Raw genomic sequence first — 18149 nt, 5'->3', positions numbered from 1 at the left:
GGAAATCAAGACTCAAGAGAGTGTCTTTACCAGTTGATGTTGAATGATTTGATTTCTGTGAAGAATCATTGGTCAGCGGCCGGCGACATGAAGACGACGTTCAACGTTGCAGTTATCGTGTGTCGTGATGGTATGTACCACTGAACTTGAGAAGGCTTCTTTTTGGAAAATAAAAGCTTGTGATATGGACCAGCAATCCCGGGAGTGCCAAGCGAACGGCAGCGTGCAGATCGGTGTCTGTGGTGGACGACGCCGGCTTGGGGTCACGATGTTTGTTGAACTGAAGCGCAAGAGACGGAAGACGACGGGCGTGATGTTGGACGGGAATCGTCGTCCCTTCGCGATAAGCTCGATAAGAAAATTCAGTGGAGCTGCCCTGTGATGGATCGAAAGTATGAAACTTGGAAGTTGCGATGCAACTCAGTCTTCGCTCCTCCCTTCCAGTTTGCCCGGTGTTTGGGAAGGTGCCGGAAATTGCGTCTTCCTCTCGAAACACATCCGCATCCGCTCCTTCCGTGTCCGCGGTTGCGATCCCGTGTTTCCTCCGATGCCGGGTACGGGCCGGGTTCGGTATTCAGAATTGAGAAGCGGGGCCGTTCCGTGTCCGGTTCCTGTTCCGCTTCCCGTCAACTCCGGCCGCCGGCCGATGCAGGTTTTGTTTTGGCCCGTCCCAGCTGTTGATCCTTCACATCTGATGTCGTGAAACTGCAAAGAAATCCAGAAGTCTACCATACCTTGTTTGATCGCGATATGCAAGGTACCGATACCCTTATTTTCCGATAATGCCGGTCTTTAAAGTCGTCACATTCAGAGGATGTCGCAAATCGAAAAAAGACAAAATGAAAATCGAAATATCGTTTTGTTAGTAGCAGCCTCGGACGAACACAAAAGCACACTGTGATCCCGGTTCTCGTTCACAATAATAGCCTGTGTCAATGTCTGAATCTGCGGAATACTTCACATTCATAATACATGCTCAAGATCGATCCGCAAACTCTTCAACGTCTCAATCACACCGGCCGCCGGTGACAGAGTACGGACGTTCCTTCATCGAGAACTAAAATCCGAGCGGGATGGTGTGATGACCTGGGGTTACAGTGGAGGCGTATCGATAGCCGCCTTTGTTATGGGTGTTTCCCCCACTGTGCTGTGATGGTTTCACGCTTCTTGATATCAAATGGAACCCCGTCCCATTTTTCACTACACCTTCGGCATTGGCTCGTATTTCCTTTCCTTGTTGTTTGCCTTTACTTTTGCATACGTGCTTTGGAGGTTTTCGTCTTCTTCACTTCTCCGCGACGACAATGACGAGAATAGTTCCTCCGAAAACCCAGAGTACGTAGCATCGTCCTTCATCCGCCAGAGTGCCAGGAATTGTTGGTACCTGCGTGACTTTTTCTTAGGGCCATGTTGATCGATCCACTAGCTTACGCAGCGTACCTTTCTTGCTTGGACATCCCGATTTTCAACGTTGGTTTAAACAGCATTACCATCGCCTATCCCAGCAGACATTTTCAGAACTGAGCTGAATAGATGTTCAAGAGTCCCCTTAAATGCTTCACAGCCTTCTCAGATTTGGACAAACGGTTTTGGCTCTCGCGATCAAGCCACCATCCCAATCTCATCGGTAGACGCCCCTCGTTCATGTTTGCCGCCGCGCTGTCATTTGCGACTTGCGTCATTAACGACAGCAACGCGGCCAGGGTTGACGATGGTGATGGTGATGGTGATGGTGGGAACGGTGAAGTGGACCCCCCCCCCCCCCCCCCCCCCCCGTCCACGTCCTCCGCCCACCGTACGCTGTTGGCATCTTTCACTGGCACACTGCAACCATGACGGCCTCCGTTTTCTCTGAAAGCAGCCGTCGACCTCGAATTCGGATTGACGCCGTTTTTTGTCCGCCGCGTGTTTATCAGATCCACCGTTCCTCCGCCCCCTCGTGTCTTCGGGTTACGTTCGGCTCAAATTTTATCTGATGCCAAGGCTCTAGTCCAGGAATCATTTGCGGAACCCCCAGGTGTCGAGGATTTTTATCTGATCCGATTATCGGCCATCAGTTAGACCCCCTCCACCCCAGTTTCCAATTCCCGCATTTTTCCATCTGATGATCTGATAATCGCGCGCACCGTCGCACGTGAAAATCCCGCGAATTGTTGAAACACGACCCCCTCACCAGCTCCCACTGTGATATCCCTGCGAGTAGAAGAAACATTTGCCAGACAGTAAGGTCGAGGTGTGTCTCCAAAAAAGGTATGTCTAATGATATTTTGCTTCCAAAGGGGCAAAAGCAAGACAAGCAACAAGCTATCCCAAAAACCAATAGTCAAAAATCAAAAGAAATTATGTACAACAGAAATAGAGTGCCGTAAGGAAATTTTTTCCTTCCAAAAACCCATGTGAACCCCAAAAAGTTATTTTTCCGTTCCAGATTCAACACACAATCATATGTAAAAAGAAATCGCTGTCTCGCTGTGCCATAAGCACAGCATGGTATCATCCGTCACGCTCCCAATTTAAGCACCAAAAATCGACTTGACGATCTCGCCAGACCGTGTAGACAGGACCGAAAGAAGGGTATCAGACAGCTGTTAGAACTGTTAGCTTTCATGTATCCAAAGTCATCAGAGAGACAAAAAAAAAAGACTTACACCATGAGTTCCCTCACAGCACCCCTGCAGCCAAATGCCACTGCCCTGTGCAACCTTGTCCTCACCAAACTTGACCGAATAATTCCGGTTCGCCTCGATCACCCTCAAGCTCTTCTCCTCACCCTCAACGAACCACCTGTCCTTGGATCCCTTGACAGTCTCAGCGACCAGCGCCGCATCAGCCTCAGGCAACAGCGGCCACGTGGGCTTGAGCATATCCACGTGCGCCATGCGCTTGTAGCCGGTAGCGCAGATGATCACGTCGACATCAAGGGTCTCCTCATCCACAATGGGTCCATCGGTGGCGGTCTCATCCTCGCCGTAGAAGTAGCGGCCGACCTTGATCTTGAGCTTATCGCCCTTCTCGGAAACCGAGACGACCTTGCGCGCAGCCATGATGCGGTGAGGCCATTGCGTCTCGTCGGTGCCGAGCACGCGGCGCTGGTGGTACATGACCTCATAAAGATGCTCAATGAGCTCGAGGCGGACGACACCGTAGTTGGTGGCCTTGGCGTCGGCGAGGAAGTGCGAGCGGTAGGCCGAGGGGCGGGAGTGGATGGTGTCAATGAATTCGGGGTTGAAGATGGAGTTGACACTGTAACTGTTAGTTGCGCTGTATAAAAGACGAGGGTGAAAAATACGTACAAGGGCGAATCATCAGAAGGCTTCATAAACTCGGAGCGCATAATCATATAAGTCTTGGAGTTGGGGTAAAGGTTCTGAACGTTGCTGAAGATCTCCGCCGCCGACTGGCCAGCGCCGAGAACAGCCACGCGAACAGGAGCGGACTGGTCGCTGAGGAGCTTGGGAACCACGCTGGCGTACTGGCTCGAGTGGATAACACGGGGGTGGTTCTGGGGAAGAGGCTTGGGGATGGAAGCCTGGCCGCCGAGAGCAAGCAAGACGTTGCGAGCCTGGTAGGTGGTGATGTCGCCAGTAACAATGTTGCGCGAAGTAACAGTGAAGAGCTTGTTAGGTCCCGAGGTCTGAACGGGCTCAACAGCAACGACCTCCGTCTGATATTTTACCACATCATCGAAATGACGCGCGCACCAGCGGAGGTAGTCCTCGAACTCGATTCTCGCAGGGGTGAAGGTGCTGAGGTTGATGAAATCAACCAGGCGCTCATTTTGGTGAAGGTAGTTGAGGAAGGTGAAGTGGGAGCGGGGATCGCGCAGAGAGGCAAGGTCCTTGATGAAGGAGATCTGCATCTTGGCTCCGGGAAGGAGCATGCCGGCGTGCCAGGCAAAGTCAGCCTGCTTCTCGAGAAAGAGGACCTTGGGCGACTCGGCAAGCTTGCCGGCCTCGATGGCGTCGTGCGTAGCAATGGCGACAGAAATGCTGGCGGGGCCGAAGCCAACGCAGACGAGGTCGTGGATCTCATCCGAAGGGGTGGGCCTCAAGTGACGGCTCTTGGAGAAGTTCTTGTATTGGCTGGCGGCGGCAGCAGAGCCGTTGCTCACGCCATTGACCACGGGCTCCGAGGTGTAGGTGCTGGACGAGACGGAGGAGGAGTCATCCATGATGTTGCAGCAGTGAGGCGACATTGTTCTTCTTCAGATCTGTTGAGTCCGGGGGTCTAGTCCTATTATGTATAGACGACGGAATGACAGGATAATGGCGGCACAGTAACGGTCGAGCTTGTGCGTTCCCGGTGTAGCTGGCTGCGGGGAATTAAGTTTTATTGGCGTATAACGTCTGTGTAACTTGGGGGTCTTTTGGCTGCTGCAGAGAATCCACGGGTTAACTCCAACTGCATCTGCAGGTTTGAGGTATGTAGGTAGGTAGGTGTCAGGGACGGTGTTGCCCACGTTTGGTTCGTCAAAAGTATATTGACGCAATTCGTACCAGTGGAAACCGGGAAGAGGACGGTGGTGTTCAAGAACTCGATGGTACCGGATGGGTGATGGGACGGGCGGAGGATAGCAAGAGAGAGAGAGAGAGGTCGAGTAACACCGGGAGGGTTGGCTTGGATGATGGAGATGGAGGAGGTATACGAGAGAGGAATAAAAGGAAAAAAGGGAAGAGGGAGTGGGAAAGGTGGCAGAGGCGGGCGTTTTTGATAGAGAAGAGGGTTGTTGATCTTTGACCAGGGGAGGCAATTGGAAGCAAGGAGGGTAGCTTGAAGGTGGTAACATACCGTAACTTGGAGACAAGCTCGACCTGAATTGACTCCATTCCGCTCGTGGTTTATTTCTCCGCTGGCCCGCTCTTGTTGACCCCCCGTCTGTAGGTAAATGTGCACCGTGTGTCGCCATTCCCACTCAGAGTACTATTCCACGTTGCGGTTGTCTACCGCTCTGTGTGCCTTGACGGCGTCGGGGGTCGAACCGAAGCCGTTCCCACTGCTGCTGCTGGTAGCAGACGGGCAAGCTGGGGCCAAGAACGGACCAAGACCAGAAACGACGCGCTGTCGCTGGTGGTGTTTACACTTTACCGGGCCATCCTGGCCGGGGTGCGGAGCTCCATCCGCGTTGTGGTGCAATCCATGGCATGATTCCGACGTTGGACTGCGGGGACTGGACTCGAAGACGGCAGCTTGGGTTGGTGTCTTGTTCAGTTGTTCTCGACCTTTCAATTCTTCCCGTCCCGTCCGTGTCTGGTCATGGTCTTCCAAGTTCCCGTCGTCGTGCCTGGCAATTTCGGGGACGACATGGTGGTGTCAGCCCAGCAGGACGGCGGCGGCATCTTCGTATCGTGATGTGATGGGACATTTTCGCTTTTCGATCGATGGATGGCAGCAGTGCGGGTTGACAGTGTAGCAGTGAGCTTGAGACGGTGGTGTCCTTGTTACTGACGGTTCAGTTTGTGACGGTGATGGCCGAAACGAGATCAATTCAATTTTGGATGGAGATGGTGGGGTTGGTAGCGACACCCACTGAATGGACTCAATGGAGGGGTTGGAAACTTCCTTCGGAAATCTGGTTGGCCAATTGCTACCAAGACCCGGTTCTTGCCCGTTTTTTCTGCCAGGTTCGTTCTTTGCAGAAGGTGCCAAAGTGGGTGGGTGCGCCAAGTTCGGTCCAGGGATGGGTCAGTGCGGCATCGGCGTTATCTTCGGATCAGATAAGATGGGATCAGTGGGACTTTGCGTTATTCCATGTTTTTTTTTTTAAACTGATCTCGACCACTCATCCACCACACAGGGCCCGAGTCTGTCTCCTCTTTCCGCCTCTCCGAACCGCGGACATGGGTTGGGCGGTTGGACTGAAGAAAGGGCTGGCGGGAGTACGACGCCGGATGGAGAGGAAATGGGCAGGTGAGAGCAAAAAAATGTTTATCAGATCGGACGACGGTGGAGTGGGGTTGCATTGGCATTGTCATGCCCTAGTTCAAGTTGCGGTCCGCCTTTTGTTTTTTTCCCAGGATTGCGTCAACGGCCAGGTAGGTATTGTCCGTCTCGCTTCTTTCGAGATCGGCCTTTTCAGGTGTTTCAGGACCTGACTGTCATTGATGGTCGACTCGAGTTGGCCATCGAAGTCGTTGTCAAGTCTTCACTCTGAATACCACTACCAAGTATCGATGCCTACCTTACTTACCTCCATGTTACCATTCCGCTGTGATGAACTCCTGAGTGAGTGGGAAAAACAAGAGTAGATCACAGCTGAACAAAGTCTCTTCAGTGTCATCCACTTTCTTCCACACCTTCACACACAGTACACCCCAGTGGGACAAAAATTTGACTCATCTCCATCCGTACCGTACTGGGTTGTTTGGTCCGACCCGAGGTGCACTCCGTTGTGGGGGACTATGGATATCTGTCATCCAATGGTTCGGCAATGGCCACGTCTTTAGCCTTTTCTGGAGCACCCTGCGGCACAATATCTGATGATCTGATAAGATTTGATCCTACCATCAGCATCCATCAGCATCCATCAGCGACCTTGGCACATGGAAAATGTCGGATCATGATCCCATCACCCAAGACCAAAAACGCCAGATCATTCCCTGCAGTCTGCACGTGTCGCCGTTTTGCTGGTTCCGTTTGTCTCATCTCCGAGTCTGTTGCTCTCACGGTGGTGTTGGGAGGCGTTGGCTGGAGGTGACGGCCCGGGATGTTAAAGTGGAATCGCCTCTGTAATTGACGGGAACTGTTGTCGTTGTCAGCGGAAGCAAAAGTGGAAGCAGGTAGAGAAGCAAGGGAAACTTCAAATTGGCAGGTCAAGTGGCATGGAAGACCAGCAAAAATTGCCTCAACGTTCTTGCTCCATCTGCGACCCTTTGTTGAACTGAACCCCTCATTCCACTTTCCATTTTTGTTCGTTCGTGAGACAATCGCCAAGTGTCTGGACGGGAAGGCGCGCAGGTACACGAGGTGAGCGAGTGCCGTGTGCTGAGCTGGATCACTGCATGCAGACGGGACAAATTGGCGACTGCACTCTGCATGGTCCCTTCCTCGCCTGGCTGGTCGAATTGATTTCATGCAAGACGTGATTGCTGATTCGGCTAATATCTTAACAATTCTCTACCAGCTCACCACTACATTCAGTTAGGAAGCCATCTGAACCTGCACGTTTCCACCACAGCTTGGGCCAAATGTTTCTTCGTTGCCGAACAACATTCAAACCCCCATCATCTTCTCCTCACGGTTTTCTCCATCCGAGTCTCTGTGCGAACCTTGCCATTGTGTCAAAAACTCCAACTTCTCCATTCCACATCACCTCATGGCGGGCCAGAAACCAAGGCTTCCGAAACAGTAGCCCGAACCCACTACGCGTCCACACAAATGCCCGCCGTCTCCTCCAGAAAAGGCTACATCCGCCGAAGCTATCAAAAAACGATCATCACTCCAGTCACCAGTCACGGCCCTGCATGTCCCTGCCGATCAACATTGCTCGAGTCCCCCATGTGTTGTTGCCAAGGTCCAAAATCTCTGCTGGAGTCGCCGCTGGAGACTGACTGGAGGCGAGCAAGCGCTTCGGCTTTACGGTTATTTCCTTCTCTTTCGTCCTCTCGTCTCCTGGAAATCCTTCGATATAGTGTACTGTGTATCTGATCACGGAAAGTGCCGTTGCTTTCAGTCTTGTTTGATGTTTCAGAGCATTTCGCTTCACTTGACGACCCAGCCCTCTCTCTGTCTGATCTTGGTTTCGGATATTGACGAAGGTGTTGACAACTTCAAGCTCTGTTTTTTTTTCCCTCTGCTATCTGACAACCTGTCTACGTCTATTATGCGTGCTTACCCGCGCTCGTCCAGGACAAGTTAACCTAGACTGCAGTCGGACCAGACCACCAAAACCATGACATCGCGGTAAACACCAAGACGCTCAGGCTATGGTAGAAGTGCTCCCTGGGATCTCAGACTGATTGTTTACAACATGGTGCTCGAGTGAGTGTCCATGAGGTTTACTTCAATTTTGTGGCTTTTGTTCACCAGTTCCTTTGGGGCACATTCTCAAATTGGATTTGATCTCTTTTCATTGACTTGCGAGCTATAATACGGAGGGAAGGGCTCAGTTGGCCATGAATATCTCCCGTGATGGCTCAGTTAAGCACCAACCCTCTGCCAGAAAAATCAAAGTCCACGAGGTCCTTGAAGAGGGAGGAAACTCACTGTGCTCTATCAGACACAAACGCTGGCTGGACCCGTCTTCTTCGAATACCAATCAGGCAGTGTGGCCATAATATCTAACTTACAAAGTCTTACAACATGGCCATATCCTTCATTTTCCTCACTTCACTCTTTTCCTTCTCATCTCCCTTCGCCTTCTCGTTGTCCTTCGCTTTCTCCTCGCCATTCTCCGCAGCACTAGCACTGCCACCAACACCAGGACCATCATTACACTCCTTCTTGTGCCGCTTCCAATCTACCACCTGGCATGCCTTTGAGCAATAATGTGCTTTTTTGCACTTTGAGCACTTGTTCAAGTCGCCTCCGTTGTCTCTGTTCTTTGCTTCATTACAGAAGATGCATCTGTAACTCACAGCAGGCTTCGTCGAAGCCGACTTGGTGCCAACAGGAGCCGGGGCTTGAAGTGATGTCTGACTTGAGGTGGTAGGCTGCTTGGGACGCAGAGCCAAACTAGCCGTGTTGGCCGCCAGAGCTTGTGTCAGGGCTTGTGTCCGAGCTCGAGCTACCTGAGCTTGAAAGGGATTGGCCTCTTGAAGCAACTCAGCTTGAGTCTTAGCTCGAGTCAAGCGAGTGTCTGTTGAAGCCGTAACCGGAGCCGAAGTCGAGGCTGGTCTCAAGATGCCTTTAGCAGATGCTATCGGGCGAGGACCAGTCGGAGCCATTGTTTGAGACGCAGCTGGGGCTGAAGCTGATGTCGGAGCTGAGGCAGTAGCTGAAGTTGGGACCCCGCTGGGAGTGGAAGCCGGAGCTGGCCATGTGGGATTGGTTCCTGCTGCTGAAGTTGCAACCGCACTCGGACCCGAACCTGCCGCTGCCCCCACCACGCCGCGGCCAGGGATGACATCTGTAACTGGAACATTACGAGGATGGAGAAGAGGATCCCAACTCATCGGGTGGTGGTACGGGTCTGTAAGTCCTGGACATCCAAACGGTAGACTGATCGCCGCCCTAACAAGATGCGGCCGGATTTCGTTCCATTGTGGAATTGGGTGGTCTTCAGCTACTGACCAACTCTTGGGCAGTTTTCCCATGCTGCACGAACAAAATACCGGATCATCTTTCTGAAGAACAGTCGCCACCGGTACTCGCTGCCACTTCTTGTACTCGCAAGCCGGCCCATGCTCCCATGCTTGACCGCGACACCGCTCGGCAAAAGCAGGCAAAGCCTCCTCCCAAGTTCTCATTGTATGAGACATTACCTTGTGGGTGGAAATGGGAACCGGTGACTTATTCTTCATCTCCGCGAAGGATTTCGGCAGTATCTGGCGCAGCTCCTTGGTGGTAACTAGCACAGCGGTGTCCAGTATCACAGTTCCGCGGGCCAAGTCCAGACAGATGCCGTTTTTGGCAACGAAGATGAGGATTTGTCTCTTTCCAGAGCCACAGTCAACACAATCATCATGGTTGTGAGCAAGCTCGCTGATTGCAAACATACCTCTATGCAGCCCACCCTCCATCGGCCTGATGTGCAGATCTGTGTGCTGCCAGATGGATTTTGGCATTATACCGGCCGCCAGGAAGAACAACACGGACAGGGACAATCTGAATTCCAACCTGGGATACCGTTTGAAGGCATCCATAAGTTGTTGGCCCCTTTCCTTGTTGTACTTTTCCTTCTCCTCAGGAGACGCGCTCTCCGGGAGTAGGTCCTCGTATGGACAGATCTGTGGTTTGACAAAGGCTTCGCTCAGAGATAGCTGGTCTTGGTTGACTTGTAGCTGCAACCACCAGAGGCAGAAGCGGTCAGTCCTGTCGGAGGAATGGTCCGCAAGGCAGCCAATGAGAGGGCCGGATTGAGCGATTCGAGGAAGAGTGTCCAGAGGGTTACGCGAGGACGACGCCGGCAAAGACAAAGAGGATGGACCAGAGCTGTGTATATAAGAGAGGAACCAGTTCATCGGGATTTGAGTCCGTTGCTCCAGGTGCACGGGGTCCATGGAGGATGGTATGGTAAGGGTCCTCCAAGGGTACCGATTGACCACCATGTCGAGGTCAATGTAGCCTCCGGCTCGATTAGGGAAGATTAGCTTTTTATGGCGGTTGGTGGGAAGCGGAAAGTCGATGAGGAACTTCACGGGGGACAAGTGAGAGGACTCGGGGTCGTGAGACCAGAAAGATGCGGTGTGATCTTGGGTGATGGTGAGTTTATACGAGAAAGGCGTGACCGCCACCCAGCGGACTTGACAGTTCTTGTTCGCCAGTCTTTCTAGAAGACTTTTGGTCAAGAAGGTAACTCTGGTACTTATCGATTGGATGTGTTGGTGGTTGCCGTCCATCTTGGCCATCGTCGTCGTTTCGATTGCCGCGGAAGGCACAGGCTCCTAGATCTGTGGTCTTTCCGCGGCAAAACCGCACATCCTCGTTACGCCGCTCTGGTTGGGCATGTGCTGACTGATGTATACACCAGATGAGTCCAAACCCAAGTTAGCCTCAAAGATCTTCAGGTCCATGCCCTTCAGACTTCCGGTCGTCGCCAGGAATGAGAGCTCGTTCCGCCGCGCAACATCAGGGCCAAGCGAAGGCACCATTTCAACCGTCACCAACCCCGTCACCCCGCCCCTCATCAAGATGCTGGTGGGAGCCATGAAACTGACAAACAAATCGCTCTGTCCTTCCCACCCAAGCGGATCGGTTTCGATGTCAAGACTGAAGAGAGGAGTAAACGGCCATCCTGCGGTCTCGACCTCACCAAACCCTATTTGCAAAGAGGTAAACAAGTGGCCAGGCATGTTGTCAGCAACAGCTTTACGTTCCCCATCAGGCGTAGGACGAATGCAAGCCTGCAAAGCCGGGATGTACGACGACTGCTTGGTCCTGCTGCCAGTCATGTCCACGCCCGTCTCCAAAGTCTTCAGAATAATGTGCAACACGTTAAGTCTGTGACGGGGGATCCGGATAGTCACGGCGAGGGTGCTCGGAATGTTGACCCAGTTGTAAAGACTGGGGCTGTGGTGCTTGCTATAATCGGGAGTTGCCTCCTGGGCGAGGTTATACACTCTCGGCTTGATCTGCCCGTCGTCGGGGTCAGTGATGGCGTGCTCCGGGGAGGAGTATACGCCGAAATGGTGAAGGATGGTGGAAAGCTCTTGGTCAAACGATCCTTTGGGCTCAACATGGTTGACGACGGAATGCTGAAGGGATTCAAGCATTACACCCAACGTCGTCCGCCAGACGATGGTCTCCTCGACAGAATCGTCGGTGCCCTCTTCAGAATCCGTGCCAGGCTCGTCGGAAGACCTGCTCTTCCAGGTTTCGTCAAAGCATACCCCGGACTCAGCTTCAGACTCATTGGGGGATAAGACCGGTGGCTGGCCGACGAGCACGACTCGGGCCTGGATCATCTTCAAAAGCGCCGCAAAAGTCGCCCGGTTATACGTACTCGGATTCAGCAACTTGAACCCGCATCCAAACCTACTGGAGGCGTTTTCATCAGCACCAGCAGCAGAAGTACCTGGACTACCGGCACTGACGCCATCGTCCTTGCCATCGTCCTTCTTCTCGAACAGGTACTTTGACTCGTACATCCGCGAGTAGACCTGCATGAGAAACTCAGCGAGCTCTTCAGCTTCGAACCCAATGTGTGGCAATGGCATCTCGGTGCGCTCCCTTTCCCATTGAGCCTCTTCGTCTCGGAATCTGCCCCGGAGTTCGGTTTCCCATTCCTTGAGCGCCTCGTTTTGGCCTTTTCTTGCGTCGAAGACTTGCTTCCGGACTTCAGGGGTGAGCTTGCAGAATTGCTCTAGGCCTGGGATCGTTGCCTCGTTGGCGGCGCTGGCGGCGGTCTCCTGAGGAGGGTTCTTCGCTTTCTCCTTGCCCTTTCCTTTTCCCTTTCCCTTCCCTTTTCCTTTACCCTTCTTTTGGCTCTCCGCTCTTCTCCGCTCCTCTTCTTCTTCGCGTTCACGAGCGTCGAGAGCCACCAAAGTCTGCAAGGGCTCAATCAAGTCCCTGTACGTCTCCTCGCTCTTCTTGTACTCGCTGGCAAAGTGGTCCATCTCTTCACGTAGAGAGGAGGAGGGGCCCGGCCAGGAGTCGTAGTAGCTGCCGATAGTCCACTCTTTACCGGTGCCGTTGCTGGGATGGTGGCAGACGGGGCGCTTCCAGGTTAGACGCTGGTTGAAGTAGACTGCCGCTGGGGGTGGATTTGACTGGCAGGGCGCATCGGAGGCACCAGAGACTGAAGGAGTGGGAGGAAGAGGAGGAGGGTCGGAATTGGGCGAAGAGAAAGTAGGTGCGGGAGCAAAGGGAGAAGTGTTGGTGTAGTATTCGACCGGCGACAGACCCAGCAGGACAGACATGGTGGGGAGATCACCATGAAGGAGGCTGTCTGCTACCTCTTGGGAGCTCTTTGGTCCCTGACCCGGATCGTCACTGCTCACACACCGAGGCAAGGGAAGTGTATGCTCGGTATACAACGTTGCTGCCAAGCGGTTGTTGAGGAGCGGAGAGGTCGCGATGAGCACGTTCAATGGCCCAACGTCGTCAGCCAAAGACGAAGTGTCGATGACATCAAAGGATACAGGTGCCAGAGACATTGTGCTGTGCGACTCGCTCGGCACCGCTTGCCTGTACTCGTCGCTGTCGAGCACCAAAGGATCGAAAGAATCCCGGAAGCGATACCAGTTGCCAAAAGCCTGGTCGACGGGATTTCCAAGGGTAGCCGACTTGTGGTGTTGAAGAGTGTGCGCAAAAGCGAGCGCGTCACTGACAACGAAACGAAGACTGATGCGGCCTTTGCGCCAAGCACGGCGAAAGGAGTCGCACCAGTCGGAAAACTCTTGCTTGGCGACGGCCGCGAGGCGGTCAACTTGGCAAGCTCCTTCTTGCGGGAGTGGCTGGCCGACGATGGGGAGGTATGCAGGCGCCAGGTGGAAGCCTTGCAGAGGGTCCGCAGAGTGATGGATGCGGTACCCTGACGACGGAGTGGTAAAGAGCGGATTGATGAATCCGCCTGGAACGCCCGGATCGTCGGACCTCTTCTTGTCTGTCTTTTGTCCTCTTTGCTGAGCCTGCTTTGAGGATTCTGCCAGGAACTCTTTCGCCTTTTGCTTCCCCTTTCCTTTGGCCCTCTTCTTCTTCAGCTTGATCGTCTCTTCCAAGCCAGGACCGGTATCAGTGCTTTCGTCATCTGCGTCCTCATCCTTAACCCATTGCTTTGTGCCCGTCGCCCCCCACCTCCAGAAGTCCTCATTCGCCATCGTGGCATGGAAGGTGGCTTCTAAGCCAACCGGCATTGCGGCTCTGAACGAGCACGCAGCTGCTCTGGAAGGGACGTGGGGGTTTCCCACCTGTTCTTCTTCCCTTCTGTAGAGAGCGGCGGCGAGACGCAAGAAGAAGCCTTCCGTCAGGGCCTTCTGCTCCTCGGAGTGGGGATCGCAAGCCCAGGCTTCCCAGATATGAGTGAGCAGCTCTAGGGAGCCGGATTCAGTGAAGCGAATGCGGGAAATGTCATCACCGGTGGTGGTACGAGACTTCTCTTTGCCCTTCCCTTTACCTTTTGTCTCATTGCCGCACCTGTCGCAGCGTGGCGAGCAAGGGCAGGGCGGGAAGCCCTGGCCCCAACCAAAAGGAGTTTGGTTCCAGGTTAACATGGTTGAGCCAATAAGGCGCAGGCCCATGGCTTGCGAGCAGACGAGTTTGCTGAGGCGCTCGGAAAGGTGCTGGTGGAAGTAAATTGCGAAGAGATCGTCATTTGTGAGCCGAGTGTGAGGTGTCTCGGGTGAGTTGAAGGAGTCGTCAGGGTCGTCATCAAAGTCCGACTCAATGATCAAGGTGAGAAGCAAAATATTGCGCGCTGCGGAACAACAAAACATAAAGTGATTAGTTTACCTTCCGAAAATATGGAGTGGAGAGAGGAGAGGAGAGGGAACAACATACCGATCACCAACGGGTCAACATCACAGCAAGTGATATCGAGCTGGCGCTTCATGTCCGAGTGAGCCGTGAAGAGGACATTGCGAACATCGCCAGAGCCAAGAAGCAGGATATTCACGGGCTTCTCTTCGCCCTTTCTGTCCGGAGGGATGTTCTCTGTCAGACAGCGGGCGGGGGTATCGCCAAAGGGGTGGAACGTGTGGGTAACGTTCGGGCAGGTCGGGGTCAACATCTTGAGTTGATTTTGGCGAAACGAAATGATACGCTCAAATCATGGATGACAACAAAAGAAAATAAAGAAGGAGGACGAAGTGTCAACCCAGAAGAGACTCAGATCCGTTGCGCTGTTGCGACGGTGAGATTGTATGAGGTATGAGGTTGCTGCTGATGGACAAAGAGAGGAAGAAGAAGATCGTGGAAGTGATCTTTGGTCGATGGATTTATACTTCGCTTTGTGCGCCAGGCGTGATACTGAAGAAAGAAAGAAAGAAAGAAAGAAAGAAAGAAAGAAAGAAAGGAAGCGCAACAGCAATCCCAGTGCCTTAGATCTAGTCGGCTGCGTATTGCGACGCGATCTGAGGTTTGAGTGAGGTTGTTGTTGTTGCAGAAGGCGAGAGGAGGAGGAGAGAAAACTTGAAGCTCTGAAGCGATTTGAGGTTGATGAAGTTATCAGTACCCTTTGTGCGTGGTGCGCCTGGCGTGATACTGAAGAAAGAAGGCGCAACAGCAATGTTTGAAGAAAGCCTCAGATTCGCTGCGTATCGCGACGAGATCTCAGGTTGTGTGAGGCTGTTGTTGTTGTTGCAGAGGGAGAGGAGGAGAGAAAATTTGAGAAAGCGATTTGAGATCAATGGATTATACTTTGTGCGCGAGAGAAGTGGGGGTAGGTTTGCCATTCACCAGTCGCGCCAGGCAAAGGTCGAGGAAGGTAAGGGGACTCACGTGAGTTGACTGAGGGTGGAAGAATTAGGAAGATGGAAGTGAAGGGCAGGTAGGCCTCGAAGATTAGATGGATAGTAGGTACCCAGCGTCAACGCCAGGAAAGTCGAAGGCTGAGTGGCTGGCCAGGCAACAGGCAACAGGCAACAGGCACCAAAGGTGAGTGGCTATACGTTGTACTGGTTGGAAAGGCGGTGGGAGAGAGGAAGGCGGGAAGGAACGCGGAGGCAATGGTGGTGGGCCGATTTGTTTACTTCAAGTTATCTATTCTATGTGATCAAGGTTCACTGGCAGTTGAGTGTGTCAATGGGGACAAGGAACCATAGGGCTCTTGAAGATTAAACCTACGCGCACCTACCTGTACTTATATTGTTTTCTTACGGCGACGCTGTGAGTGCCATCACAGCAACTACCTCGACTTAAAGGTCAAAGTACATGCAAGATAAAAAGAACATTCGGTCAATAGAAGTGTAAGTATATCCCATTTGTCTCTGTACAGAAGGAGGAAATTTTGAGAGATGAGGATGTGAAGAACCCAGATTTTCGCTAAAGTTTAGAGTACCTTACATATATGTAGGTCTTGCTGAAGCGTGTGCTGAGGTTTTCTCTACTGGAAAAATCACACAGTTCGTGCATTGTGCATATCAGTGTCCCAGTACCGTACCTAGGTTTGGAATAGTTTCAAGGTTCTCTTGACGCGGCTGCTGTCGCCGGCTTAGTCCATGTCCATGTCCATGTCCCATCTCGGTCATTCTCCCTTGTAGTAGTATAGTAGAATATTCACCGTGCCTAGTGGTACCTACCTACCTATGTAAAACTAATGTATTGTGAGAAGACTCTGGGTGTTTTTCGCTTCGACCGCTACGTCCCAGCATCACGTTTTTTTTCTCTTTTTTTCTTGTAGGCCTTCAGTTTGTGTTACTGCCAGCTGTAAAGCTGGCGCCTTCCCCAGGCATCCATTGCCAGCTGGATTTACAAGATCATCATGAGCTTTTTTCCATCTTATGTATATAGGGGCACCTTTACATTAAGTTCAAATGCGCGTTATGTAAACTGTAGAGGTATATTGTGGACGAAGGGCCGAGTCGCCGAGTCGCGGCCATTCTAGTCAGATCTATTACTCAGCTTTTCTTCCATCTCCTTTCACTCACTTACCTTAAAGTCATTTTTCCAAGTGGAAATTTGTTGAAGCCCGCCATGCGTGGGTACGCCGCGGATAAGAGAAGGTACCTCTAGGCAGGAATGTTTCCATTAACCTGGATGTTGAAGGGTTGTTTTGTGGTAATTGGTACCTTACATGATGAGGCTAGGGTTCTTCACTTTGCCGCAGGTAGGTAGGTACTTCAAAGCGGACCTGTGAACAATGTTTTGCACAAGCCAGCTACCTACGTACGTCACCGAACAAGCTTTTAGATAAAAGACGATGGAGCTATTATGTGTTTCTGCAGAATCATCCGTCGACAAGCCGTACTGTAGGGTATTGAAACAATTTCTTTGGCAAATGTAGGTATAATTGTGTACAACCGATCAGGTTTCCCGGTAAATGTATCATTGAAATTCGAATCTCTCGGACTGTTCTGGAACCGTAGTATTTTTGACGGAAAGACTTTTTTTTTTTTTACATCCAAAATGTTTCTACATAGTGTACCTGTACCTCCCTCCACCTCCATGACCACTTATGTCATTTGCCCGCGCGCCCGGGTCAACAAATGCGCACCATTTGAATGACTTCCTCGGCCATTTTTCATATTCTGTTGTACTGTTTCGGCCCCCCAAAGAACTCTTCAAGGGCATCATACAGGGCAACAGCGATTTTGTCAGAGCCAGGGACCAAGTGATCTCTCAGCGGCCGTACGGCGGCACGGTAAAGTCGGGTCTTATCGGCATCGTTGTACACCGTTCCCACCATGGTCCATTCTCCCAACGCATCAGGAGGGGCCCGGCGCAGGATGAACTGCTTCGACGATCCCCTGAGGAGACAAACAACATCTCCGTATTCGGGGATCTCCGACTTGCTGCTGCAAAAGTCAAAATGGCCGCGCCGAGTCGTGAAGGGCACCAAGCCCTCGAACTCATTTGCGGTGAAGTCGGCGTAGGAAAGAACGGAGGGCGAGGTGGCGCACAGCTTGCCGAAGATTGATGGATGCCCCCCCGGTTCCGGTTTGTCGCGGGATAGCGCATTGGACAGCGCTCCCTTTTCGTAATTGACCCTCCCATAGCCCCTGTCTGCCTCGACAAAAGCTTGGTCGAAGTAGTCGCTAAGCTGTCTCCTCCAAGCTCTGTCCTCAAATGGTTCAGGCGTCGTTTCAAAAAGCATTTCGAGCCAACCCTCCCAACCACGAAGCGTCTCCCTGACTCGTTCTATTAATGCAGAGGTGGTGGTGGTGCTCGATGTCTTCTCTGCAACTTCCAATGGCGAGGCAATGGCGAGTATGACGCCCACCAGCAAGGCGTCCGCCTCCAAGACTCGGTTGCCTTCCAGGAGTTTGAGTGGAAGTGGCTCCTCGGTAACGATGCAAGCATCCTCAAAGCTCTTTCTTCGGCCCTCAAAGTTTGGTACCCATGATGGACACGTCCGCCCGGTCCGCTCCCCTGTGTGTAGTGACAGCACGTCAATGATTCCAATTTCTTGGAGTATCCAGACAGTGTACTCGTGAAAGACTTCCTCTCGATGCTTCGTGTAATCAGGCAACAGGTGGGTTGGTAGCTTCATGTCTTCCGGGCCTAGAAGCAAGCCGATGAACGCGTATAGTCGGTCACGCGGTTCGGTGGCCTTGAACTCCGAGAAGATAAACAGCAAATAGGAAAGCTGGATGTCAATAGGCCATGATTCTGCCGTAGGGTCCTGAGCGAACATCTTTTGTAGCACGCACCATACGTGGTTGATGTTGTGCAGCCCATTCCACACCAGCCGCGTATAGCCGGTCTGTGGCTCCGAACTGGTGATGTTCTCCGGATCAGCTACACGTTGCTGAACATCGATGTAAGCCTGAGGAGCCCAGCCTCCGCGCTCCTTGCTCATGACGGAATACGGCACGGTGATGTGTCCGAGGAGGAACTTGACTCTCTCATGGTCCTCTTCCCAAGTCCGGACCGCCACCTCTTGGATAACCAACATC

The 18149-nt window shown here is 52.5% G+C and overlaps 4 protein-coding genes across 4 annotated transcripts; all 4 read right to left on the bottom strand.

The window, feature by feature from the left end:
• Nucleotides 1-1853: 1853 nt before the first annotated feature.
• SMAC4_07744 (uncharacterized protein) lies at nt 1854-5608 on the bottom strand. Its single transcript, XM_024655912.2, has 4 exons — nt 4460-5608; nt 3294-4373; nt 2649-3243; nt 1854-2585 (listed from the first exon to the last, which is right to left on the bottom strand). Exons 2-4 carry the CDS (start codon nt 4193-4195, stop codon nt 2514-2516), a joined length of 1569 nt encoding a protein of 522 aa, XP_024510933.1. The 5' UTR covers nt 4196-4373; nt 4460-5608; the 3' UTR covers nt 1854-2513.
• Nucleotides 5609-7957: 2349 nt separating this feature from the next.
• SMAC4_07743 (uncharacterized protein) lies at nt 7958-10234 on the bottom strand. The gene is made up of 2 exons (XM_066090682.1): nt 9656-10234; nt 7958-9590 (listed from the first exon to the last, which is right to left on the bottom strand). Exon 2 carries the CDS (start codon nt 9456-9458, stop codon nt 8292-8294), a length of 1167 nt encoding a protein of 388 aa, XP_065947644.1. The 5' UTR covers nt 9459-9590; nt 9656-10234; the 3' UTR covers nt 7958-8291.
• Nucleotides 10235-10541: 307 nt separating this feature from the next.
• Nucleotides 10542-14323, bottom strand: SMAC4_07742 (uncharacterized protein; the record flags this gene model as incomplete). The annotated part of the gene is made up of 2 exons (XM_003346039.1): nt 10542-14011; nt 14095-14323. 2 exons carry the CDS (start codon nt 14321-14323, stop codon nt 10542-10544), a joined length of 3699 nt encoding a protein of 1232 aa, XP_003346087.1.
• Nucleotides 14324-16653: 2330 nt separating this feature from the next.
• On the bottom strand, nt 16654-18148 carry SMAC4_07741 (uncharacterized protein; the record flags this gene model as incomplete). Its single annotated transcript, XM_003346038.2, has 1 exon — nt 16654-18148. The coding sequence occupies one exon, from the start codon at nt 18146-18148 to the stop codon at nt 16775-16777; it is 1374 nt and encodes a 457-aa protein (XP_003346086.1). The 3' UTR covers nt 16654-16774.
• Between the last annotated feature and the right edge of the window lies 1 nt (nt 18149).

Source organism: Sordaria macrospora, chromosome 7 (assembly GCF_033870435.1).
Source record: "Sordaria macrospora chromosome 7, complete sequence".
In the NCBI taxonomy this organism is placed as follows: Eukaryota; Fungi; Ascomycota; class Sordariomycetes; order Sordariales; family Sordariaceae; genus Sordaria; species Sordaria macrospora.
The sequence above is the reverse complement of the archived record's forward strand: the minus strand, read 5'-3'. Positions and strand labels throughout refer to the sequence as shown.

Bases quoted from the DNA above. Each gene is read 5' to 3' on its own strand.
- SMAC4_07743 (XM_066090682.1), bottom strand. From the start codon at position 9,458: ATGAAGAATAAGTCACCGGTTCCCATTTCCACCCACAAGGTAATGTCT.
- SMAC4_07744 (XM_024655912.2), bottom strand. From the start codon at position 4,195: ATGTCGCCTCACTGCTGCAACATCATGGATGACTCCTCCTCCGTCTCG. The intron at 3,244-3,293 runs GTACGTATTTTT...TAACAGTTACAG, and splicing joins CCTTCTGATGATTCGCCCTT to TGTCAACTCCATCTTCAACC. The intron at 2,586-2,648 runs GTAAGTCTTTTT...CAGTTCTAACAG, and splicing joins GCTGTGAGGGAACTCATGGT to CTGTCTGATACCCTTCTTTC.